Raw genomic sequence first — 26,433 nt, 5'->3', positions numbered from 1 at the left:
TACATACGACCAAAAATTTTTGGGGTATTTTTAGATTGGTTCAAATGGCTCTGAGCACTGTGGGACTTAACATCTGAGGTCATCACTCCCCTAGAACTTAGAACTACTTAAACCTAACTAACCTAAGGACATCACACACATCCATGCCGGAGGCAGGATTCGAACCTGTGACCGTAGCAGTCGCTCGGCCACCGCGGCCGGCCGTTATTTTTAGAATCTGCAGACAAAATGTTGCTTTCAAATTGGTTAAAAGAATCTCTCATTGAACTTTTGACAGCTGCTTTCATTTCGCATAATTTCTGTTTGTCAGTGGGGCAGTGACTACGTTTAAAAAACGACTTCGCAAAATTCTCTGCTTTCTCAGCAACTTCGTGGTATGTCTGTTGTACCAAGGAAACAGTAAAAAATTGTTGTTTAAAAAAACCTGTTAATATTTAATTTATAATGTTACGTGCCATTTACATTTTAGTAATAGGAAACAATCGAAAAGTTATGAAAAAATATTTCAAAAACTTCACACTTGGCGAGTTCCAAAAATAGCTGCCAAAATTGGATCCCATGTACAAATAAACAGAACAACACTGAACAAAATTAGAAGAAGGTATTAAATCGGAGAAAACTATGTACACTGGTGTCCAAAATTGAAGCAACAAACGGAAATTTTGCAAGGTTGTGTTTATTTTGCCACAAGACCGCATAAACAGACGATGGTAAAATAGAAATAATGTAAAGAATACAGAACGTAAACGATTGCATCATGCATGCGGGAGACAAAAATGTTGAGTTTTTATTTCTCAATTTAACGGATTTGCACACACATTCCCACAACTGGTTAATGTGTTCAGCATGTGGTGTGACCATGTGACCACCTCTGGCAGCAGTACACACCTGACAACGACGGGGCGTGCTGTGAACGCTGTCATCAGCCTCCTGTTGAGACAGTAACGTCCATTCTTCCAGCAGAGCTGCTCGCAGGTCTTTGAGAGTGGTTGGTGGATGCTGACGTGTTTCAACCCGTCTCCCTAGTGCATCCCAGACCTGCTCTATGGGACTAAAATCGGGAGAGCCAGCAGGCTACGCAATGTGTGCAATATCTTCCGTTTCCGCGAAAACAACCCGTGCTCTATGAGCTCACAGTCTAACATAACAGTCGCGACACTCACTACTGTAAAAGTTGTTGCCGTTTGACCAGGCCCCCACAACCGCACGAGTGGTCGACTGTGAAGAGCGGACAAATTGAGTAGCTGGGCGGCGGCCATTAGAGTGGTAAACTGACGCGCGGAGTTCGAATGTTTATACATCGCTCTTGGTTATAAAATGCCTTCCCTTGAGTTAGGTCACAAACATAATGCCTCATTTAAATACGTCACTACAATATACTTTATAATTTATGAACAAACAGAACTAATCACTGTTTATGAATTTATCTTACGTAGTACATGGAACCTGCCGTTGCTAAAAGTTAGGCACTGGACCCCTAGCATTGTTCGTAGTTCATTTGCGATAGATGTACGCAAAATACTCGAAGATTTGTCCACTATGTCAATAGATATTTTCCGACTCTACCTTGCTTTAGATTTTATGACGGGAAGTGCGTTATATATGGCGTAGTGCTTTGGCAACTCACGACCAAATTATCAAGTTTCAACCTAACCTAGACCATGAAAACACTACCGATCAGCCAGCTACAACAAACAAGACTTCAGGCAGGCATCTAGTATCGCATTGGTCACAATATTTACTTTCGAAGATGTACACTTCAGTTTATATATGTGGTTTTTTCATATAATAAGTAAAACTCAACAACTGTTCCATCGAGAGAAGTTGTGAAATCAGATTACAATTACACACATTCAGTTGCATTTTGTAACGATAAAAAGCCTGCTAACTCAAATTTCGCGTTGCTTGCACCTCAACTTTTATAGTTAAAATAAAATGTGGTTCACAAAGAAAAATTTATCTTCTGCTGTATATGGTCTGGAAAACGAAAGATGGATGGAACAGCATCATCTTTCAGCTTTCTGCGATTTACGTAATTTTCAAGGAAACAACTTTCTTCTAAATGATCGGAACATATAAAATGGTATTCTGCCGGTCGGAAATCTTGCCTCCTGACAGCGTGTAACCATTTTTGTAACAGCTGTGGTTTTGAGAAAGGAAACCTGCAAATATATGCACAGACCTTATGCTAATACCGTGTTACAAAAACATTTACTAAGCAAGTGCACTGACATACAAAACAACTTAAAACATCCACATACCTGTGAAATGTAATATTCGTTCCTTTCTCGAATTTATTTGTACAATTATCGCTGCACAACTCTTCACGATTGTACTTCTTTTGATTGGAACGTACAGACAGTAGAATTACGAGTAACAAATACTGTATGTACGCCCCCAACAAATATACAACGTTGAATCAGGGTCTTCATAAACAACAGTACTACACAACACATCAGACTACAACCACTATAATGGCGTCCAGCCGAAGGTTCAAATTATCCCGCGACTGCAGCGCCATCAGTGAGTCTAGTTATTTTTTACAAGGTCTTTGCGTTTGACAGAGGGAGCGACACTAGCGCTCCAAGCGGCAGGTAAGGCGAACGTCAGACGCGTCGTAAAGCATAATGTTTGTTTGCATCCATTTCCTACGTAATTTCCGAATTATTCGAGTTATTTTCTTGCCCCCAACAGTTTGTGTAGTATCCGAAGGCACATATGTTTCTAAAAATGATTCTAAAATAAGCACAAGTATGGACAAAAACCGTGAATCCAGTGGCAAGCTACAACACATTCGTGAAGAAACACTTGTGACGTTGGATAGAATTGCAGCTTACCACGTCGATATCAAAAGAATATAAGCACATAGATTCACATGCAAGAAGCACAGACATCTACCTCTACATGCAAAAGCGAACGACAGCTCGTTTATCGTTCTGTAGGCCTACTGTGTTTGTCATTGTCTCCTGTTGCCCCAAGTACGACCTTCATCTTTATATTATTCTAAGTGGGACAAGCAACTACCAAATAGTGGCAGAAATATGATGAAAACATTATAATGAGCTGATTACATTACATTTCAGGAAAAACCAAATATTTGAATAATTTTCAAACAATCCGTCTGTAGCCATTTTCCTTGTCCCATAATAGTTTCGCTCGAAGTCTAGCGATCTGCACATTCTGACACTTCAAACGCTTTTGTAAGACACGAACAGCTGCACTTAATCTAACCACTTCATCGTCGAAGCAGGTCTGTGTTGATGATTCACACGAATCTGACACTGATACATGGAGAGTTGAACTGGCTGCTTCTGTATCATAGGACTGTTTTACAGCTTTAGATTGACTGTCGAATCTTTGTGGCAGTTTCCTCTTCATCGTCAGTTGAGATAGCTTATTTGGAACGTCAAACATGCATTCCACACGAGTTTGTTGCCTGCGTTCATAAACAGGTTTTCTTCGAAATGTAGCGAACAAAACCTAATATTATTATAGAGGTAAACTGGGTCTTCTTGTCTGCTATTAACTAGCGATTTTCTGCTCCTAAAACGAAACATTCATCATTTATACACATATAGTTTGCAAGTGAATCCTGACGGTACAGTTTAGTAACATGATGGTATATACCTCTCAGGATCCTTAGGAAACCTAAAAAAGAGAGCTGTGGTGTCTTCTTCCTGTTGCTCCCGCAATTTATTGCGCTACAAACGCTCCCGATGGTAAAAACCATTGTATAAATCAAAATAAACAATCACTATTCGCTTCCACGATCGCGCCGAACTCACAGTTCAACCTAACGGCCGCTTGGGGCGCTGCTGGCACTGTAGACAACAAAATCGAGGCGAAGTGTCGCGACTGTTACGTTAGACTGTGATGAGGTCCGGCATCATCGTCCACCAGTACGAAGTCTGGGCCCACACCACCTCGCAACAACCGCAAATGAGGTCCCAAGATCTCATTACGATATCTGTCAGCAGTTAAACCTTGCCGATTCACCCGTACAGTGTCCGCCCCGGTAGCTCATTGGTCAGCGTGACAGACTGTCAATCCTAAGGGCCCGGTTTCGATTCCCGGCTGGGTCGGAAATTTTCTCCGCTCAGGGACTGGGTGTTGTGTTGTCCTAATCATCATTTCATCCCATCGACGCGCAGGTTGCCGAAGTGGCGTCAAATCGAAAGACCTGCACCAGGCGAACGGTCTACCCGACGGGAGGCCCTAGCCACACGACATCTCTCACCCGTACAATTTCATGAAGAGGGGTTCGAGTGGTAAACGTAATCCTTGCCCACACTATTACGGATCCTTCTCGATAGCTACCTCTTTCCACAACGTTTCGGTCCAGGAATCTTATTCCACGTCCCCTCCAGATGCGATTCCATCGACAGTCACTCTCCAGACTACATCGGGACTCATATGTGAAAACAACATTGACCCACTAGAATGAGATTTCCACTCTGCAGCGGAGTCTCCGCTGATATGAAACTTCCTGGAAGATTAAAACTGTGTGCCGGACCGAGACTCCAACTTTCTTTTTGTAACCATACATATTTATTTAAATATATTAACAACGATACATTTAAAAAGACTTTTTATTCTATTAACCTATTTTATTCCTAGTGTTGGTTAATATTACTGTCATTTTATATGTTTTCGTTTTTATATTTTTCTTTTTCGTTTTTGTATTATTGTTGTTCCTTAAACCCTTTTACATGGCCATTTGTCGTCTTTTTTTTTTAGGGGGGTAGACATTGCAGGACAGGCATAACAGTTTATATTTGGCATTGATGCATTGATTTTGAGTTTATGTTTCTGTATGTGATGCCACAGGCACATTGTGTATTCTGGTTTGATCTCTTTCTCTACTTCCACTGTTAAGTGGGACAGCATGAGGGAAACGTCACCATGATAGGTGGCGCAGAAGTGGAAGAAACTTTTTTTACATATACTATAGAATATACCTAAATTGAAGAAGAGAGAAAATTTTGTCATATTACATAAGAGAAGCAGAAAGAAGAGTATGAGTAATCAATAGAATTTTATAGGTACAAAGTAAAGGAAATCATTTAAAAAATATCTAATAATAATAGTGAGTAGTTGACACTTTCCACTAAGTAATGCTTCTTTCCTAGTCAGTATAGTACAAATAATGGAAGACGGGACCTTTGCTTTTCGTGGGCAAGTGCTCTACCACTGAGCTACCCAAGTACGACTCACGCCCCGTCCTCACAGCTTTACTTCTGCCAGTACCTCGTCATATCAGCGCACACTCCGCTGCAGAGTGAAAATCTCATTCTGGAAACATTCCCCAGGCTGTGGCTACCCATGTCTCCGCAATATCCTTTCTTTCAGAAGTGCTAGTTCTGCAGGGTTCGCAAAAGAGCTTCTTTAAAGTTTGGAAGGTAGGAGACGAGGTACTGGCAGAAGTAAGGCTGTCAGGACAGAGCGTGAGTCGTCCTTGGGTAGCTCAGATGGTAGAGCACTTGCCCACGAAAGGCAAAGGTCCCGAGTTCGAGTGTCGGTCCGGCACACAGTTTTAATCTGCCAGGAAAACTGACCCACTGCTCGACCATCCAGGTGGCATGTTGATGACTCCACTCTAGACGTTCGCTTCTCTGAAGACGCGTCACAGCTAGACATACAATATATCAGGCCTCCGACAAAAGCCACACTGCCGAAGCCTTCTGCACACCGTTTGCCTCTTTACAACACGTCCAGCGGATGCTGCGAGGACAGATCCCAGTTGCCGTACAGTACTAGGGTAGTACTGTTGGGCCCTTACAGCCAAACAACGGCTTTTGGATGCACACGTAGTCGCCCCTTCCCTGGCCTTCGAGATACAGTTTCGGCCTCTATGCACTCTCGCCATATCCGAGAGACAACACAGTAAGCTATCAGGTCGAATCAGTTTGCGAATGTCCTGCTTCGTTTCTTTCTATGGTTCTCCACCGTAATATCTCGTAGGCATCTTGCAAGATCCCCTCACTTCTAAACTGATACTGCTATTACTCAGCTTACCCGCGAGTCCGTAGAGGGTGGTATATGTGACGTACAGTATGACTGGTCAGCATTTCCGCCACGAATTTGCGAGTGTAAGTCGGAGGAGAGAGAGCAGATAGGTGGAAAGAATACATTAAAAGCCTCTATGACGGTGAAGATTTGTCTGATGTGATAGAAGAAGAAACAGGAGTCGATTTAGAAGAGATAGGGGATCCAGTACTAGAATCGGAATTTAAAAGAGCTTTGGAGGATTTACGGTCAAATAAGGCAGAAGGAATAGATAACATTCCATCAGAATTTCTAAAATCATTGGGGGAAGTGGCAACAAAACGACTATTCACGTTGGTGTCTAGAATATATGAGTCTGGCGACATACCATCTGACTTTCGGAAAAGCATCATCCACACAATTCCGAAGACGGCAAGAGCTGACAAGTGTGAGAATTATCGCACAATCAGCTTAACAGCTCATGCATCGAAGATGCTTACAAGAATAATATACAGAAGAATGGAAAAGAAAATTGAGAATGCGCTAGGTGACGATCAGTTTGGCTTTAAGAAAAGTAAAGGGACGAGAGAGGCAATTCTGACGTTACGGCTAATAATGGAAGCAAGGCTAAAGAAAAATCATGACACTTTCATAGGATTTGTCGACCTGGAAAAAGCGTTCGACAATATAAAATGGTGCAAGCTGTTCGAGATTCTGAAAAAAGTAGGGGTAAGCTATAGGGAGAGACGGGTCATATACAATATGTACAACAAACAAGAGGGAATAATAAGAGTGGACGATCAAGAACGAAGTGCTCGTATTAAGAAAGGTGTAAGACAAGGCTGTAGCCTTTCGCCCCTACTCTTCAATCTGTACATCGAGGAAGCAATGATGGAAATAAAAGAAAGGTGCAGGAGTGGAATTAAAATACAAGGTGAAAGGATATCAATGATACGATTCGCTGATGACATTGCTATCCTGAGTGAAAGTGAAGAAGAATTAAATGATATGCTGAACGGAATGAACAGTCTAATGAGTACACAGTACGGTTTGAGAGTAAATTGGAGAAAGACGAAGGTAATGAGAAGTAGTAGAAATGAGAACAGCGAGAAACTTAACATCAGGATTGATGGTCACGAAGTCAATGAAGTTAAGGAATTCTGCTACCTATGCAGTAAAATAACCAATGACGGACGGAGCAAGGAGGACATCAAAAGCAGACTCGCTATGGCAAAAAAGGCATAGGCATTTCTGGCGAAGAGAAGTCTACTAATATCAAATACCGGCCTTAATTTGAGGAAGAAATATCTGAGGATGTACGTCTGGAGTACAGCATTGTATGGTAGTGAAACATGGACTGTGGGAAAACCGGAACAGAAGAGAATCGAAGCATTTGAGATGTGGTGCTATAGACGAATGTTGAAAATTAGGTGGACTGATAAGGTAAGGAATGAGGAGGTTCTACGCAGAATCGGAGAGGAAAGGAATATGTGGAAAACACTGATAAGGAGAAGGGACAGGATGATAGGACATCTGCTAAGACATGAGGGAATGACTTCCATGGTACTAGAGGGAGCTGTAGAGGGCAAAAACTGTAGAGGAAGACAGAGATTGGAATACGTCAAGCAAATAATTGAGGACGTGGGTTGCAAGTGCTACTCTGAGATGAAGAGGTTAGCACAGGAAAGGAATTCGTGGCGGGCCTCAAACCAGTCAGTAGACTGATGACCAAAAAAAGTCGGACCTTCCTCGATCCGCCTCGGTGGATCGTGTCGTCGGATTTCCTCCTACCTGTGCGCGGTGCAGCTCTCGTAAATGTCGTCCCGGGCAGATGCTTCATTGGCGCATTGGATGTCTCTGTCGGTGGAAGCTAATCATCTGAAATTACTGCCGATCAACTTTGGGGTATCTATTTACTCGAAATTAACATTCAGAATGCCGTAAGATCACTTTTATTCCCATTAGATCGATAATGAAACACTCATGGCACAAACTACTCGTAACCGAGAGCACGTCTACCATCGAACAAGACAGGAAGAGCTCTTAACGCCGACTGCCGACTTCAGTGCGCAGTTCGTATCTCTTACTAGTTTCGTCACAGTTCGTGGATTTCCGATCGAGTTCGTACTTACTAATAATTGCATTTGTTAATGAACGGGTGTGAATTTTAAGGAGGCAAAATTATGATAAATAGTTTTAAACATCCAGAGGCTCCTCCTAGTATTCATGTTGTCGTAAATGACTAATTATTAAATATAAATAAACAAAATCGGTGACTTTGGCGCCAAGATGGCGGTACTTTCCGTCACGTGTATTTCCCAGGCTGACGCTTGTTGCTACGGTCCAGCGCCGAGCCCCATCCCACTACGCGTGACATATGGTCGCTTCTAGAGATGGGCAAAGTCGTTCATGCTTGGGAACTAGCTCACTGGTGATATCTCTTTTTTTGGAACCTTGCGGTTTTACTCCTTCACCGTTCATTCGTGCTTGGTATATGGTTCTTATGAAAAATTGAAAATTAGTGGCATAGATGACTGAAGATGGAAGGTGCCAAGAGGGGGCACTTGCCTACCCCCTGGAGTACAGAGTTTTTATTAAATACAGAATTCTCACAGACTTTTAATTTTCGTGATTCTGCAAAACATCTCGTTTAGCCAACTGTAGCGTTACGTGGCTGATCGCAGTGAAATAGTATAAGGCGGCGTACGAGAACCCGGCGCCCAGTAGACTGCTCGCCAATTACGCACGATTCGTTAACCTCTACGAGCAGAATAGATAAACATGTAATAATTAGGCAGTGAAGAAATAACAAGTAAGTTAATGCAGACAACTTCGAAACAATAGATGCCGATTGGTGGGCGACAATGAGCAGTCTTAATACTCGGGGCCGATTTTTCTTGCGCCACACTGTACCACTGAAATAGTATCGTATTCTCTTTACAAACTGTGACGCCATGCTCTCGATTACGAAGCGCCGGCTTCATTCGCTTGTAAGTCGGTCTGCCTTCCATAACAATGAACATGCTCTTTTACCTTGAATCAAAAACAGACGGAAAAATGGCCACTCGTGTGTGCCGTGCCGACGTCCTTTGTATGTGTGTAATAACGTAAAATATTGCCTTTTTGCAAGTATTTCTTATGCTGTTTATCGCAATAGTGAAGTAAACTGATACGCCGTTTTGTTACCTGAAAAGATGAAACATATCACGTAATTTTATGTAATTTATGTAATTATAAAATACATTTTAATTGCCGGTCGTGGACGCTCAATAGAATACAAAAAGAAACAGAAGTTCAGAGCTCAAAAAAGGTTTGAGACAGATCTAGAATGGGCGTGCGAATCGAACGAAACGAACAACTCGATACTGAACTAACTATGAGCAGTCCGCAGTGGCCACGCGAAGGAGGACGAGTTCGGCCGAGCGAGACCGAGACAGAGAGGGGAACGGGACCGAGGTTGGAACGAGAACGGCCGACGTTTCGTTCGGGAACGAGACCGACTGTTTCTCGTTCCCGGGAACTATAAGTAGAAAGCCGCGACCGAAGTGAACAATGAAAGACAGTTCCTTGGAATCCATTCCTCGCTCGTTCTGTTCATCTTGGCGAACCGTTCCTTTGGACCCGTTAGTTCGCGAACGACCCATCTCTAGTCGCTTCGTCACCTAGCCAGCCAGCGTGGGAAATGCTCTCCGAATCATGGCCGGCTACGGACTACAGCACTTCCGAACTATCGTGAATACATCAATGAGAGACAATAATTTATTAAAACTGGTAAAAATGTTTTCCTCAAATAAGAGGCACCTTACAATCTTCTCTGTGCCATACTGCACCGTCTGTGAATGTGTGCACAGCGATTGTGGACGTGGGGCCAACCGGCAACCACAGACTCGTTTCATAGGTGTCCTGACATCATCGTTGGCATGGTTGTCGGTTGGCCGGAAAGCCATCTTCCGTGCAGAACACGATCGTAAGGACATCTGGTTGACAGTTTGTATGATTATATAGTGTGTTTGACGCAGGACGGGGAAATAGCGGTTTGTTGGTTTAATTTTGGACAGCCGGCCGCTGTGGCCGAGTGGTTAGAGGCTGTTCAGTCCGGAACCGCGCTGCTGCTACGGTCGCAGGTTCGAATCCTGCCTCGGGTATGGATGTGTGTGATGTCCTTATGTTAGTTAGGTTTAAGTAGTTCTAAGTTCTAGGGGACTGATGATCTCAGATGTTAAGTCCCATAGTGCTTAGAGCCATTTGAACCATTTTAATTTCGGACATCAGTGTAGTTTCGAAGTAGGTATAATACACTCCTGGAAATGGAAAAAAGAACACATTGACACCGGTGTGTCAGACCCACCATACTTGCTCCGGACACTGCGAGAGGGCTGTACAAGCAATGATCACACGCACGGCACAGCGGACACACCAGGAACCGCGGTGTTGGCCGTCGAATGGCGCTAGCTGCGCAGCATTTGTGCACCGCCGCCGTCAGTGTCAGCCAGTTTGCCGTGGCATACGGAGCTCCATCGCAGTCTTTAACACTGGTAGCATGCCGCGACAGCGTGGACGTGAACCGTATGTGCAGTTGACGGACTTTGAGCGAGGGCGTATAGTGGGCATGCGGGAGGCCGGGTGGACGTACCGCCGAATTGCTCAACACGTGGGGCGTGAGGTCTCCACAGTACATCGATGTTGTCGCCAGTGGTCGGCGGAAGGTGCACGTGCCCGTCGACCTGGGACCGGACCGCAGCGACGCACGGATGCACGCCAAGACCGTAGGATCCTACGCAGTGCCGTAGGGGACCGCACCGCCACTTCCCAGCAAATTAGGGACACTGTTGCTCCTGGGGTATCGGCGAGGACCATTCGCAACCGTCTCCATGAAGCTGGGCTACGGTCCCGCACACCGTTAGGCCGTCTTCCCCTCGCGCCCCAACATCGTGCAGCCCGCCTCCAGTGGTGTCGCGACAGGCGTGAATGGAGGGACGAATGGAGACGTGTCGTCTTCAGCGATGAGAGTCGCTTCTGCCTTGGTACCAATGATGGTCGTATGCGTGTTTGGCGCCGTGCAGGTGAGCGCCACAATCAGGACTGCATACGACCGAGGCACACAGGGCCAACACCCGGCATCATGGTGTGGGGAGCGATCTCCTACACTGGCCGTACACCACTGGTGATCGTCGAGGGGACACTGAATAGTGCACGGTACATCCAAACCGTCATGGAACCCATCGTTCTACCATTCCTAGACCGGCAAGGGAACGTGCTGTTCCAACAGGACAATGCACGTCCGCATGTATCCCGTGCCACCCAACGTGCTCTAGAAGGTGTAAGTCAACTATCCTGGCCAGCAAGATCTCCGGATCTGTCCCCCATTGAGCATGTTTGGGACTGGATGAAGCGTAGTCTCACGCGGTCTGCACGTCCAGCACGAACGCTGGTCCAACTGAGGCGCCAGGTGGAAATGGCATGGCAAGCCGTTCCACAGGACTACATCCAGCATCTCTACGATCGTCTCCATGGGAGAATAGCAGCCTGCATTGCTGCGAAAGGTGGATATACACTGTACTAGTGCCGACATTGTGCATGCTCTGTTGCCTGTGTCTATGTGCCTGTGGTTCTGTCAGTGTGATCATGTGATGTATCTGACCCCAGGAATGTGTCAATAAAGTTTCCCCTTCCTGGGACAATGAATTCACGTTGTTCTTATTTCAATTTCCAGGAGTGTATCTTCCAGAAAGTTGTAAAACTTCTGCGTGTTTTCTTTGCTTGAATGCAAGAGCCCTCTTATAGGATTAGCAATTATATTTAACCGCTCGCTCACAGAAAGATCCGTACCTAAAGACTAAAAAATTGCTCAAGTCACACCAATACCCAAAAAGGGAAGTAGTAGTAATCCCTCGAATTGCAGGCCCATATCAATGACGTCGGTTTGCAGTACGGTTTTAGAACATATACTGTGTTCGCACATTGTGAATTACCTCGAAAGAAGCGATTTATTGACACAAAGTCAGCGCAGATTCAGAAAATATCGTTCTTCTGAATCACAACTAGCTCTTTATACTCATGAAGTAATAAGTGCTATCCACAGGGGATGTCAAATTGATTCCATATTTTTAGATTTGCAGAAGGCTTTCGACACCGTTCCTCACAAGCGTCTTCTAACCAAACTGCCTGCCTACTGAGTATCGTCTCAGTTGTGCGACTGCATTCGTAATTTCCTGGCAGAAAGGTCACAGTTCGTAGTAATAGACGAAAAGTCATCGAGTAGAACAGAAGAAATATCCAGCGTTACGCAAGGAAGTGTTACAGGCTGTCTATTGTTCCTGGTCTATATTAACGACAAAGGAGACAATCTGAGTAGCCGTCTTAGGTTGTCTGCAGATGACGCTGTCATTTACAGTCTTGCAAAGTCATCAGATGATCAAAGCGAATCGCAAAATGATTTAGGGAAGATATCTCTATGGTGCGAAAAGTGGCAATTGACCCTGAATAAGGAAGAGTGAAGTTATTCACATGAGTACTAAAAGAAATCAGCTAAATTTAGATTACGCGATAAGACTCACAAATCTGAAGGCTGTCAATTCAGGTAAATACTTAGAGATTACAATTACAAATAACATGAATTAGAACAATCATGTAGATAATACTGTGGTTAGAGCAAACTAAAGACCGCCGTTCATTGGCAGAACACTTAGAAGGTGCAGCAGGTCTACTAAAAAGACTGCTTACACCACGCTTGTCCGCCCTATTCTGGACTATTGCTGTGCGGTGTGGGATCCGCATCAGGTAGGACTGACGGATGACATCGAAAAAGTACAAAGAAGGGCAAGCTTGTTTAGTAATATCACTAAATAGGGGGCATAATGTCACAGACATGATACAGGGTGTTTCAAAAATGACCGGTATATTTGAAACGGCAATAAAAACTAAACGAGCAGCGATAGAAATACACCGTTTGTTGCAATATGCTTGGGACAACAGTACATTTTCAGGCGGACAAACTTTCGAAATTACAGTAGTTACAATTTTCAACAACAGATGGCGCTGCAAGTGATGTGAAAGATATAGAAGACAACGCAGTCTGTGGGTGCGCCATTCTGTACGTCGTCTTTCTGCTGTAAGCGTGTGCTGTTCACAACGTGCAAGTGTGCTGTAGACAACATGGTTTATTCCTTAGAACAGAGGATTTTTCTGGTGTTGGAATTCCACCGCCTAGAACACAGTGTTGTTGCAACAAGACGAAGTTTTCAACGGAGGTTTAATGTAACCAAAGGACCGAAAAGCGATACAATAAAGGATCTGTTCGAAAAATTTCAACGGACTGGGAACGTGACGGATGAACGAGCTGGAAAGGTAGGGCGACCGCGTACGGCAACCACAGGGGGCAACGCGCAGCTAGTGCAGCAGGTGATCCGACAGCGGCCTCGGGTTTCCGTTCGCCGTGTTGCAGCTGCGGTCCAAATGACGCCAACGTCCACGTATCGTCTCATGCGCCAGAGTTTACACCTCTATCCGTACAAAATTCAAACGCGGCAACCCCTCGGCGCCGCTACAATTGCTGCACGAGAGACATTCGCTAACGATATAGTGCACAGGATTGATGACGGCGATATGCATGTGGGCAGCATTTGGTTTACTGACGAAGCTTATTTTTACCTGGACGGCTTCGTCAATAAACAGAACTGGCGCATATGGGGAACCGAAAAGCCCCATGTTGCAGTCCCATCGTCCCTGCATCCTCAAAAAGTACTGGTCTGGGCCGCCATTTCTTCCAAAGGAATCATTGGCCCATTTTTCAGATGCGAAACGATTACTGCATCACGCTATCTGGACATTCTTGGTGAATTTGTGGCGGTACAAACTGCCTTAGACGACATTGCGAACACCTCGTGGTTTATGCAAGATGGTGCCCGGCCACATCGCACGGCCGACGTCTTTAATTTCCTGAATGAATATTTCGATGATCGTGTGATTGCTTTGGGCTATCCGAAACATACAGGAGGCGGCGTGGATTGGCCTCCCTATTCGCCAGACATGAACCCCTGTGACTTCTTTCTGTGGGGACACTTGAAAGACCAGGTGTACCACCAGAATCCAGGAACAATTGAACAGCTGAAGCAGTACATCTCATCTGCATGTGAAGCCATTCCGCCAGACACGTTGTCAAAGGTTTCGGGTAATTTCATTCAGAGACTACGCCATATTATTGCTACGCATGGTGGATATGTGGAAAATATCGTACTATAGAGTTTCCCAGACCGCAGCGCCATCTGTTGTTGAAAATTGTAACTACTGTAATTTTTGAAAGTTAGTCTGCCTGAAAATGTACTTTTGTCCCAAGCATATTGCAACAAACGGTGTATTTCTATCGCTGCTCGTTTAGTTTTTATTGCCGTTTCAAATATACCGGTCATTTTTGAAACACCCTGTACGTGAACTGGAGTGGCAGTCATTAAAACAAAGGCGTTTCTCGTTGCGAAGGGATACACTGAAAAGCGCTGTTTATGGACGACGTGATCCACTAACCACTCTGAGGGATGTACGCCGAATCGCCGTTGAGAAGTGGGACAATCTGGACCAACAGTGCCTTGATGAACTTGTGGATAGTATGCCACGACGAATAGAGGCATGCATCAATGCAAGAGGACGTGCTCTGGGTATTAGAGGTACCGGTGAGCACAGCAATCTGGACCACCACCGCTGAAGGTCTCACTGTATGGGGGTACTACATGCAATGTGTGGTTTTCATGAGCAGTAAAAAGGGGGGAAATAATGTTTATGTTGATCTCTATTCTAGTATTGTGTACAGGGTCCGTAACTCTCGGAACAGAGGTGGGTGGATCAGTAGCAGGTAGGCAGTTAGGCAGGCGGCCCCACCTGGCGCGGAGGCGGCCGTGGTCTTGTAGCGGCCCGCCTCGCCCTCGGCGCCGGACAGCGGGTTCTCGTAGCGCGGGCCGCCCCCGCCGCCCCCGCCGCTGCCGCTGCCGCCCGCGCCGCTGCTCTGCTCGGCGCTGGCGGACTCCTCCCCCGCCAGGTAGCGCCTCGTCCGCGCCCTGGCCGGCGACAGCGGCACCAGCTCCACGAAGACGCTGGCGGCGGCGGCAGACCGACCCGGCACCGAGTACACCAGCGCATCTGCAACACAGCCAGCACGCCTCACGTAAACAACTTGCGCGGGAAAAAAAATTAAATTGTCTGTATACCTGACGGCGGGACATGGTACAGGAAACCGTTTTGAGAAACCCGTCTGCAAATGTACAGGTTAATCAGGATGTTCTGGCCCCCCCCATACTACACTACCAACCATTAAAATTGCTACACCAAGAAGAAATGCAGATGATAAACGGTTATTCTTTGGACAAATATATTATACTAGAACTGACATGTGATTACATTTTCACTCAATTTGGGTGCATACATCCTGAGAAATCAGTACCCAGAACAATCACCTCTGGCCGTAATAACGGCCTTCATACGCCTGGGCATTGAGTCAAGCAGAGCTCGGATGGCGTGTACAGGTACAGCTGCCCATGCAGCTTCAACACGATACCACAGTTCACCAAGAGTAGTGACTGGCGTATTGTGACGAGCCTGTTGCTCGGCCACCATTGACCAGACGTATTCAACTGGTGAGAGACCTGGAGAATGTGCTGGCCAGGGCAGCAGTCGAACATTTTCTGTATCCAGAAAGGCCCGTACAGGATCTGCAACATGAGGTCGCGCATTATCCTTCTGAAATGTAGGGTTTCGGAGGGATCGAATGAAGGATAGAGCCACGGGTCGTAACACATCTGAAATGTAACGTCCACTGTTCAAAGCGCCGTCAATGTGAACAAGAGGTGACCGAGACGTGTAACCGATAGCACCCCATACCATCACGCCGGGTGATACGCCAGTATGGTGATGACGAATACACGCTTCCGATGTGCGTTCACCGCGACGTCGCCAAACACAGATGCGACAATCGTGATGCTGTAAACAGAACCTGGATTCATCGGAAGAAATGACGTTTTGTCATTCGGCACCCAGGTTCGTCGTCGAGTACACCATCGCAGGCGCTCCTGTCTGTGATGCAACGTCAAGGGTAACCGCAGCCACGGTCTCCGAGCTGATAGTCCGTGCTGCTGCAAACGTCGTCGAACTGTTCGTGCAGATGGTTGTTGTCTTGCAAACGTCCCCATATGTTGACTCGGGGATCGAGACGTGGCTGCACGATCCGTTACAGCCGTGCGGATAAAATGCCTGTCATCTCGACTGCTAGTGATACGAGGCAGTTGGGATCCAGCACGGCGTTCCGTATTACCCTCCTGAACCCACCGATTCCATATTCTGCTAAGAGTCATTGGATCTCGACCAACGCGAGCAGCAATGTCGCGATAAACCGCAATCGCGATAGGCTACAATCCGACCTTATCAATGTCGGAAACGTGATGGTAGGCATTTCTGCTCCTTACACGAGGCACCACAACAACGTTTCACCAGGCAACGCCGGTCAACTGCTGTTTGTGTATGGGAAATCGGCTGGAAACTTTGCTCATGTCAGCACGTTGCAGGTGTCGCCACCGGCGCCAACCTAGTGTGAATGCTCTGAAAAGCCAATCATTTGCATATCACAGCATCTTTTTCCTGTCTGTTATATTTCGCGTCTTTAGCACGTCATCTTCGTGGTTTAATAATTTTAATGGCCAGTAGTGTAACATTATGAGTATTTAACTTTCCACTTAGATGAATGGTAGCCAAGAGGAGGGGTCACTTTTTTTCCCCTAAAACTGTCATGAAAAATGCTTCGCGAATCAGTTACTTATAGTGCAGCTTTGAATTCCCCAACCTAATACTGGTTACCATTTTCTGTTTGCGAGCAAATGATCACTTCAAAGCATGTGTGGAAATGGCAGCCCATTCTTCCTCAAGAGTGCAAAACAGACAAGGTAGTTATGTCGGACGCTGGGATCTGAAGTCTACGTTCTGACTCTTCGCACATGCGTTCCATTGTCTTCCGACCGGGACTCTGGAAGGCCAGTCCATTTCAGGAATGTGACTGTCAACAAACTGTTGTCTCACAGTTGCTACTTTATCACAGGATGCACTGTCAAACTTTAGTAAACTTCTACGGTGTGTTCAAAAAGTCTCTCCGAAGTGCCGTATGATTGTTCGACCGCCTGAGTTACTTCCCTTCAAGTGGACTCTCCCAACATTCCACTGTTTCGTTTATCTCAGCCAGCGTCAGTAGTATCGTTGGTGTGTGTCGTTACGTGTTGACGTGAGCGTTCAAGTTTAGTTCCTTTGTTCGTTTGTTTCGTTTCTGTCAGTGTTAAAATGCCAACCGTTGAAGAACATCTGCTTTTAGTCGAACAAGTGTTCAAAGCTGGCGGTAAATACACAGTTTCAGTTCGTCAAACATTTAATTCAGTTTTCCCGGAGACAACACTCCCACATCGCGATACTGTGTGAGATTTGATTAACAAATTTCAAAGTACAAGTTCAGCTACAGATGCACCGAGAATTGGTCGTCCTAGCGTTTTGTCTGAGGATAAACTACTCGATATTTCCAATAAAACGTACACGAGTCCGAACAAGTCAGTAAGAAAACTCGACCAGGAAATAAACTTTTCCCATACAAAGTGACAGTCGTGCAAGAACTGAAAAATACTGATCATGGTAAGTGATTGCATTATTGTCAATAGTTAAAAAATTTCGTTCAACAAATTGGAAGGAATATTCCTAATGAAACGTTTTTCACTGATAAGGTGTGGTTTCATCTGTCCGGGTACATGAGCACGCAAAATTCTCGTATGTGGGGTACACCAAATCCATCGTGTATTCATGACGAACCACTTCATTCTGTGAAAATAGGAGTTTGGATTCCAGTTTCTAGACGTCGGATTTTGGGTCCCATATTTTTCAACGAAACAATAAACGCACTACGATACTGCAGTAATATTCTGGACCCATTCATAGGAGAACTTGTGTTAAGTGAAATACTGAACGGTTATTTTCAACAAGATGGTGCAACCGCGCATATAGCTCGCGTACAGTGTCACAGCTTGCTGATGTTTTTTGGTGATCGCATAATTTCACAGGGACTTTGGCCTCCACGATCACCTGACCTGACACCGCCTGACTTTCTTCTGGGGTGCTGCGAAAGCAACTGTCTATGAAAACCGTCCAAAATCCATCGATGAATTGAAAACTGCAGTATCCACTTTCACTGTTCGGGTACAGCTTGTGTTTGGAAACATGATTAGACGAATCGAATTGTGTATTCAACAACAGGGGAGGGGGGGGGGGGGAGACCCTTTCAACATTTAATGTGAAAATTTGTAATTAAAAATGAGTATTCAATAAATTAATACCTTTTATTTCACTGAGTTTCATTTCAGTATATTCACTGCGGCATACGGCACGCGAGCATAACAATCATACGGCATTGGGGAGAGACTTTTTGATCACCCCGCACTTTCTTACATGCTTAACATGAAAAATCAACTAATTTGTAAAGTAATCAAAAGTCTGAAGCTGTTTCATCCATAGGAGATCCATTCCTCATATAATTGGTGATTTAGTGGCTACTTCTAAAATTTTATCACCATCCGTTTCTGGTGTCGCTACGCAATATCTGAATAGCGCCAGCCGGCCGGAGTGGCCATGCGGTTCTGGGCGCTACAGTCTGGAACCGAGCGACTGCTACGGTCGCAGGTTCGAATCCTGCCTCGGGCATGGATGTGTGTGATGTCCTTAGGTTAGTTAGGTTTAAGTAGTTCTAAGTTCTAGGCGACTAACGACCTCAGAAGTTGAGTCGCATAGTTCTCAGAGCCATTTGAACCACTTTGAATAGCGCCCACCCTGCGCTCCTTTGTGGGAACCTCCGAGACCTCTAGCCAGCAATGGCGGTCACCACTGACACAACCAGTTTTCTTCTATATCGTTTTTTCTCCTCCACGCCATTTTGACCCGATTGTTAAAACCGCTCAAATTAACCCGTTTCAAAAATAATCGATTTCCGACTTTTCATTCATGTTATTTTCCGTAGTAAACGTAGAAATCCTACAAGAATTGAAAAATTGTGGCTCTCTCAGTTTCAACAGATAAACAATCAAAATACTAAATTGAACAGGCTAATAGAAGACTGTTTAGTCTGCCAATCGTTCGCTGCTTTTCTCGAAAAGTGATAAAAGCTGTTGAGTACTACAAAATAATCACCAGTTTTCTCATATTGATTCGAAGTTTTTTAATCTCCGCTCAAAAATCGTATTGTAGTCGGGGGTCGTACCACTGTTGTGGCATTACGAATAGCCAGTGTTAAAGGGTGAAAACTGAAGTTGAAGGCCTATACTTTTCGTGTTAAGTCGTCCGTTTTCGAGGGCTACAAGCAGATGGAGACCTTGAAACACGTATGTAACGTAGCAGCGATGGTGAGGCACGTTAAAACTTTGACCAGAGAGCCTTTTATCGTGGTTAGTATGCGCTTGACCGCGCGAGTGTTACGAGCAGTACTCTGTCAGTAGTAGCTCAGTTCAGTTGCGTCCAGTAGTCGGTCGGTAGCAGTCGTGCAGTACAGTTGCGAGCAGTCTGTCAGTGGGCAGTCTGTGAGCAGTGCAGTATGTTGGTAGTCGCAGTCGAGTGCGGTTGTGTGATGTAGTCTGTCGGCAGTAGTGGTCTAGTCCTGTCACGGTCGCGAGCGGGACGCAGTCGCAGGCGTCGACATGGGTCTCTGGTCAAGATGCTGAATGAGGTATATTGTCAATTAAGGTAACCATCAGATAATGTAAAGTTTATTTATTGTAATTAATTTTCAGCAAGTGCCCCAATAATAATTTTGATTTCAAAGCAATATTTTTAACAAAAGAACTATTTAATTGAACGAACGATTTCCTTTAAAGAAAAGTTTCAGTTAAATTTCAAAAAAAAAAAAAAAAAAAATAAAAAAAAAAATGTTACTTGCGATGCAGTTCCTCCAAGCCGTGGCCAACAATAGGAGCAGAAATTTGACATGCAGTTTCAATGAGGTAAGAAATTAATTATGATTTTTTGCACAGGGCCAAAGACCGATATTTCGGTTTAATTGGGTTTACATTGGCACTGAAGTCTCATTAGCATTGAATTGTTTTTCATTATTTTCGTGACAGCTTACACCATGAGTCAGATTGCGATTCTCATTTTTATTGTCATTAAATTTAATTGCTAGGGAGGTTACGCTAGGCTCTCATTTCTATTAAATATTGTCTTTTAAATTTTTGTGGGGAGGTTACAACCTATTATGTAGACAGAAGCGGCACATCAACTACTACGCACTTTTGTTTTATACTTTGAATGAACTGTTTTTAATTTATTACTGTTACCCTTAAGTTCTCTTGTTTTAATTATGTTGCAGAAATGACAGGAAAATCTCTAATCTTTTAAAACAAATTAAGAATTGTACTTGACTGCTACGTCAGTTCACAGGAACATTTTCAGACGGGTTGGTGCTATTTTGCAACACGACGGGTGTTAGGCGTACAGGCCAGGGCGCACCTAAAGGCACGAGACACGGCAACACGGACATTGTCTCAGCAATGCTGTACCAATTTTTGTGTCAATCTGTTGCTCGTCTCTGTCTGCATTATTAAAATAGCACTGATCGCATTTCTATAATAACGCAATCAAATCAATGGACCTTTTACGAACAAAATATGCACCTTTTTAAAAAAAGATTTTGGGTTGAAATGGCTCTGAGCACTATGCGACTTAACTTCTGAGGTCAACAGTCCCCTAGAAGTTAGAACTACTTAAACGTAACCAACCTAAGGACATCACACACATCCATGCCCGAGGCAGGATTCGAACCTGCGACCGTAGCCGTCGCTCGGCTCCAGACTGTAGCGCCTAGAACCGCATGGCCACACTGGCCGACAAAAGAGATTTTAATTAAAAAGGAAAGCATTTAGCACTCCTGTTACGGCTCATGGAAATTTCGTTTTTTACTCAATTAGCAAAAAAATAAAAATCTGTTATAACAAAGACCGAATTAATACCCAAAAAACGGCGGTAAGTCAGAACTAGAGTAAAGATATCTGTTTTAACTAGGGCTACTGATATAAGATCGATATCTAAATGGCAATATCGAGTTTCGATATTTTTATTTCATACTTTATTTGTCAGTCTTTCGAAGATATTTAAAGTTGTTCTTTTGAACTTTCAACAGAACACAATTTTACTTTCGCTGTGTGAAAGTCTCTCACTACTTTTTGATCTCTCTTCACGTCGACTCTATCTTTGACTGCGTGAAGCAAGTATAGATGGCACATACAAGTAAACCGATTGCAGTCGCGGCTGGCGGTATGAATGGAATGACAAGATTACCGATGTGAAGAAATAGCACGTCAGTTGCGTTAGAAAACTGATTTTTAATGAAAGTAATGTGCTGTTTCTTCACATCGGCATTCTTCAAAAACAGCTGCTAAAAATGCTAAGCAAAAATCTAAATGAGAAGACTGATCTTTACAGTGGGCGGGGACATGTGGGGGCAGATGCTGAGCCCGCAGCTCGTGGTCGTGCGGTAGCATTCTCGCTTCCCACGCCCGGGTTCCAGGGTTCGATTCCCGGCGGGGTCAGGGATTTTCTCTGCCTCGTGATGGCTGGGTGTTGTGTGCTGTCCATAGGTTAGTTAGGTTTAAGTAGTTATAAGTTCTGGGGGACTGATGACCGTAGATGTTAAGTCCCATAGTGCTCAGAGCCATTTGAATCATTTTTTGGAGATGCTGACGTAATCGGCACTCTGTCCTGCCAACAGAAAGGCAACGTTTAGCTCCACCACGCAATGTTGACAGTACAAATCCTAGGTCGCTGGTGTTTGCAGAAATGAAGAAAACGGGGGAGTCGACACTAACCGTCCCGGCCAAATCCGATAAGTGACGAAAGCGAACGACGGACGTATCAGCCGCCTTTTACTGTGCCACTTACCATGCAGTTAACAATGCCAGCAACGCTATTATCGCCAAGCGTAAACGTGATTGGTTTTCTTCTCAGTTCTAGCTCTAAGGGGGATAGGCAGACTGGTAGCTTGTTGATTTACAGAATATCTAATAATAAATCAATACTTAAATATACAGATCTAAAACCGGCAGTATATTAAAATGTCCAGCCAATATTCTTTTTTGGCCAGTACGTCGATATCTTTCGCGTCGATAGATTGATAACCTTTTTCTATATTTCGATGGCTAATAATGATAATTTTTTTAAACATCGATATTTTAGGTTCTTCTTCTTCTGTAGTGGTCAATCCAACGATTGGTTTGCAACAGCTACAATGGCAGCTTGTCTCCATTCTGTGCGTCTTTCAGCTTTTCTCTTCATTTCTTCATACGTGTTACATCCCAGATCTTTCACGATTTGATCCATGTACCACCGCCGTGGTCTTCCTCTTGGTCTTTTTCCCTCTACATATCCCTCTATGATTGTCTTCAGGGCTGCTTTACGTCTTAATAGAAGGCCTGTAAATTGCGGAACTTTTAACAGTGAAACTCCAGAAGCTTCTCTTCTCACCTGGTCTTTCCAGAACCACTTCGTTTGTGACCTTGTCGATACATTTTATTTTGAGCATGCATCTATAGCACCACATTTCAAAAGAATTTAGCTTCAGGTCTTCCCCTGTCCCGAGAGTCCATGTTTCACACCAACAGCATGCCACACTCCACACACATGATTTCAAAAATCTTTTCCTGATTTCAAGGCTGATGCTCTTAGGTGCTAAGATGTTTTTCTTCTTGTTAAAACAGCTTGCGTGAACCATTCTACTTCTCACTTCTGCCTTGCTCCTTCCATCCCTGGTAATACTACTGCCCAGATAAGTAAATTTATCAACTTGTTCAAGCAGTTCATTGCCTACATGAACTTGCACTTTCACCTGATCTTTTTTGTCGCATCCCATTACTTTTGTTTTTGCTTTATTAATTCTCGTATTATATTCTTCCGCCATAACTTTATCCTTTCTATTCAGTAGTACTACAAGATCTTCTTCACTTTCATCGGCATATATTATCATATCTATTCGTTGGCCATGAATTACTACACCTGTCTGTGAATTTTCCCTTACTCTTTTCAGCGCCTCTTAAATGTATAGGTTAAAGATAACAGGGGATAGTGCGCAACCTTGTCGGAGACGTTTCCCTACCTTCACCTCTTCTTGTTTTGTCCGTCCACGGATAACTGCTGTCTCGTTTTGGTACAGGTTCCATATCATTTTTCTATCTTTATAGTCTATTCCTACTCTTTTGAGTACCTCAAACATCTTATCCCATTCAACATTATCAAAGGCTTTCTGTACATCTACGAAAGCTATGTATGTTGTCAGGTACTTATCTAGTCGTTTCTCTATTATTAGTTTTAGAGCAAATATTGCTTCTCTGGTTCCTCTATCTTTCCAGAATCCAAACTGGTCTTCAGAGAGTTCGACTTTTTGTTCTATGCGTTTTAGGATAATTAAGGTTTCTATTTTAGAGGCGTGAGTAACTAGGCTGAGCGTCCCATAATTTTCACATCTTGTAGCATTTGCCTTCTTTGGAATGGGGATCATAATGTTTTTCTCAAAGTCTGTAGGAATTTTATCCTGCTCGTACACCGAGCGAGGTGGCGCAGTGGTTAGACACTGGACTCGCATTCGGGAGGACGACGGTTCAATCCCGCGTCCGGCCATCCTGATTTAGGTTTTCCGTGATTTCCCTAAATCGCTCCAGGCAAATGCCGGGATGGTTCCTTTCATAGGGCACGGCCGACTTCCTTCCCCGTCCTTCCCTAATCCGATGAGACCGATGACCTCGCTGTCTGGTCTCCTTCCCCGAAACAACCAACCGACCGACCGACCAACCAATCCTGCTCGTACATGTTGAAAACAAGATTTTACAACTCCTGATTCAGTTTTGCTCCTCCAGATTTCAGAAGTTCAGCTGGGACATTGTCTATACCAGGCGATTTGTTGTTTTAGGTTATCGATGTTTTCAGATCCTAGTTTTACCCCGTCGGTTTTTCCCACAGCTACCTCTGCCGCCTGCCACGGCAACAGTGTGGTTAGCACGCCACGACAACGCCGATACTGACTCGTCCACAGCACACAACCACAACACTGTGCTGTGTTGTGACGGGCGCCACGCGCAGCTGACGCCAACAAAGGCCGCTCTGTTTGCACACGCGGCACGCAACGCAACTGTGCAATTGGCCACTCAGTTCCGCATAAACCCGCGCGCCGCAGCTCCGTCGCTTCCTGGGACTTCCGCAACCGGCGTAGCCGCGTCCTTGGGACCACCAGAAAGCGTACACAACGCACAAAACCCCACATGTGAGTGACTCCCGCGTTCCCTGGTTTAAAAGCCGCAACAGCCTAGGCAGTAGCAGCCACAACGGGCGTCCGAGGTCACAAATCCTGTTTTACTTCGCTTTGACCACTTAACGAACGTCTGTAAGATGGTACGTTCTTTTCATGGGTCTTTTCTTATTTTCGTCCCAAATGTGGGCTGGAGAACACCTTTTAAAGTCTTGTTGTTGTGGTCTTCGGTCCACAGACTGGTTTGATGCAGCTCTCCGTGCTACTCTATACTGTGCAAGTCTCTTCATCTCTAACAAGGGAACCTCCCCATCGCACCCCCCTCAGATTGTAAGTTGGCACAGTGGACAGGCCTTGAAAAAGTGAACACAGATCAATCGAGAAAACAGGAAGAAGTTGTGTGGAACTATGAAAAAAATAAGCAAAATATACGAACTGAGTAGTCCATGCACAAGATAGGCAACATCAAGGATAACGTGAGCTCAGGAGTGCCGTGGTCCCGTGGTTAGCGTGAGCACCTGCGGAACGAGAGGTCCTTGGTTCAAGTCTTCCCTCGAGTGAAAAGTTCAATTTTATATTATCTGTCCGTCCGTCCGATGCGATCACTTTTTTGGGGGTGATTATCACATCCACAAGAAAACCTACATCGGGCAAGGTAGAATAATCTTTTTACCCATTCGCCAAGTGTACAAGTTAGGTGGGTCGACAACATATTCCTGTCATGTGACGCACATGCCGTCACCAGTGTCGTATAGAATATATCAGACGTGTTTTCCCGTGGAGGAATCGGTTGACCTATGACCTTGCGATCAAATGTTTTCGGTTCCCATTGGAGAGGCACGTCCTTTCGTCTACTAATCGCACGGTTTTGCGGTGCGGTCGCAAAACACAGACACTAAACTTATTACAGTTAACAGAGACGTCAATGAACGAACGGACAGATCATAACTTTGCGAAACTTTTCATTCGAGGGAAGACTTGAACCGAGGACCTCTCATTCCGCAGCTGCTCACGCTAACCACGAGACCACTGCGCTCCTGAGTTCGCACATTGCTTGATGTTGCCTATCTTGCGCATGGACTACTCAGTTTGTATATTTTGTTTATTTTTTCCATAGTTCCACACAACTTCTTCCTGTTTTGTCGATTGATCTGTGTTCAGTTTTTCAAGATCTGTCCGCTGTGCCAACTTATAACTAAATCTGAGGGGGATGCAATGGGGAGGTTCCCTTGTAAGTAACTACTGCCCACTACATCCTCCTGAATCTGCTTTGTGTATTCCTCTCTGTCTTCCTCTGCGATTTTTACCCCCCCCCCCCCCCCCTACACACACTTGCCTCCAATACTAAACTGGCGATCCGTTGATGTTTTAGAATCAATCGATCCCATCCTTTGGTAAGGCTGTGCCTTGTCTCCCCAGTTCTATTCAGTACCTCCTCACTACTTATGTGATCCACCCATCTAATCATCAGTATTATTCTGTAGCACCACATTCTAAAAGTTTCTGTTCTCTCCTTCTCTGAACTGTTTATCATTAATGTTTAACTTCCATACATGGCTACACTCCATACAAATACTTTCAGAAAAAACTTCATGACAAATATTTACTCTATCTTAACAAATTTACCGCCTTCAGAAACGCTTTCCTTACCATAGCCAGCCTACACTTTATATCCTCTCTGCTTCGACCATCATCAGTTATTTTGCTCCCAAAATAGCAAAACTCAATTACTACTTCTAATGGGACACCCTCCTGTAACACTACCTTTTGTAAATAGAAATAACCGATTCTATGTATATTGTAGATCCTTGTTTAGGTGAACATTCTACATCTACATACATACTCCGCAATCCACCATACGGTGCGTGGCGGAGGGTACCTCGTACCACAACTAGCATCATCTCTCCCTGTTCCACTCCCAACATTCTCGGCTTTCTCACTGAAACAATTTAATTTGATTTTCTATACGATGTATTTTGTTTCAGGCTAAAATGTATAAAAAGAAATGTTACGATTGACATGTACTAACGGTTAAAAATTATTCTTGGTTTAGAAATCTTTGAAATTAGCAATTCTAGCATACTTAAAATTCATATTATTAATTGCACAAGCTCACGCTAATTATTAAATTTATTTCTGCATTCATTTATAAAATAATG

At 44.5% G+C, this 26,433-nt stretch overlaps 1 protein-coding gene across 1 annotated transcript in view; it reads right to left on the bottom strand.

Annotated features, from left to right (window-relative positions):
- LOC124553868 (plexin domain-containing protein 1) overlaps window positions 1-26,433 on the bottom strand; it is a 445,631-nt gene that overhangs the window by 73,191 nt on the left and 346,007 nt on the right. Inside the window, exon 2 of the mRNA XM_047127869.1 lies at window positions 14,857-15,114. Coding sequence (XP_046983825.1) covers window positions 14,857-15,114 — 258 coding nt within the window. The remainder of the gene's footprint in view (window positions 1-14,856; window positions 15,115-26,433) is intronic.

Source organism: Schistocerca americana, chromosome 11, assembly GCF_021461395.2.
Source record: "Schistocerca americana isolate TAMUIC-IGC-003095 chromosome 11, iqSchAmer2.1, whole genome shotgun sequence".
Lineage (NCBI taxonomy): Eukaryota > Metazoa > Arthropoda > Insecta > Orthoptera > Acrididae > Schistocerca > Schistocerca americana.
This window is presented reverse-complemented; position numbering and strand designations above follow the sequence as displayed.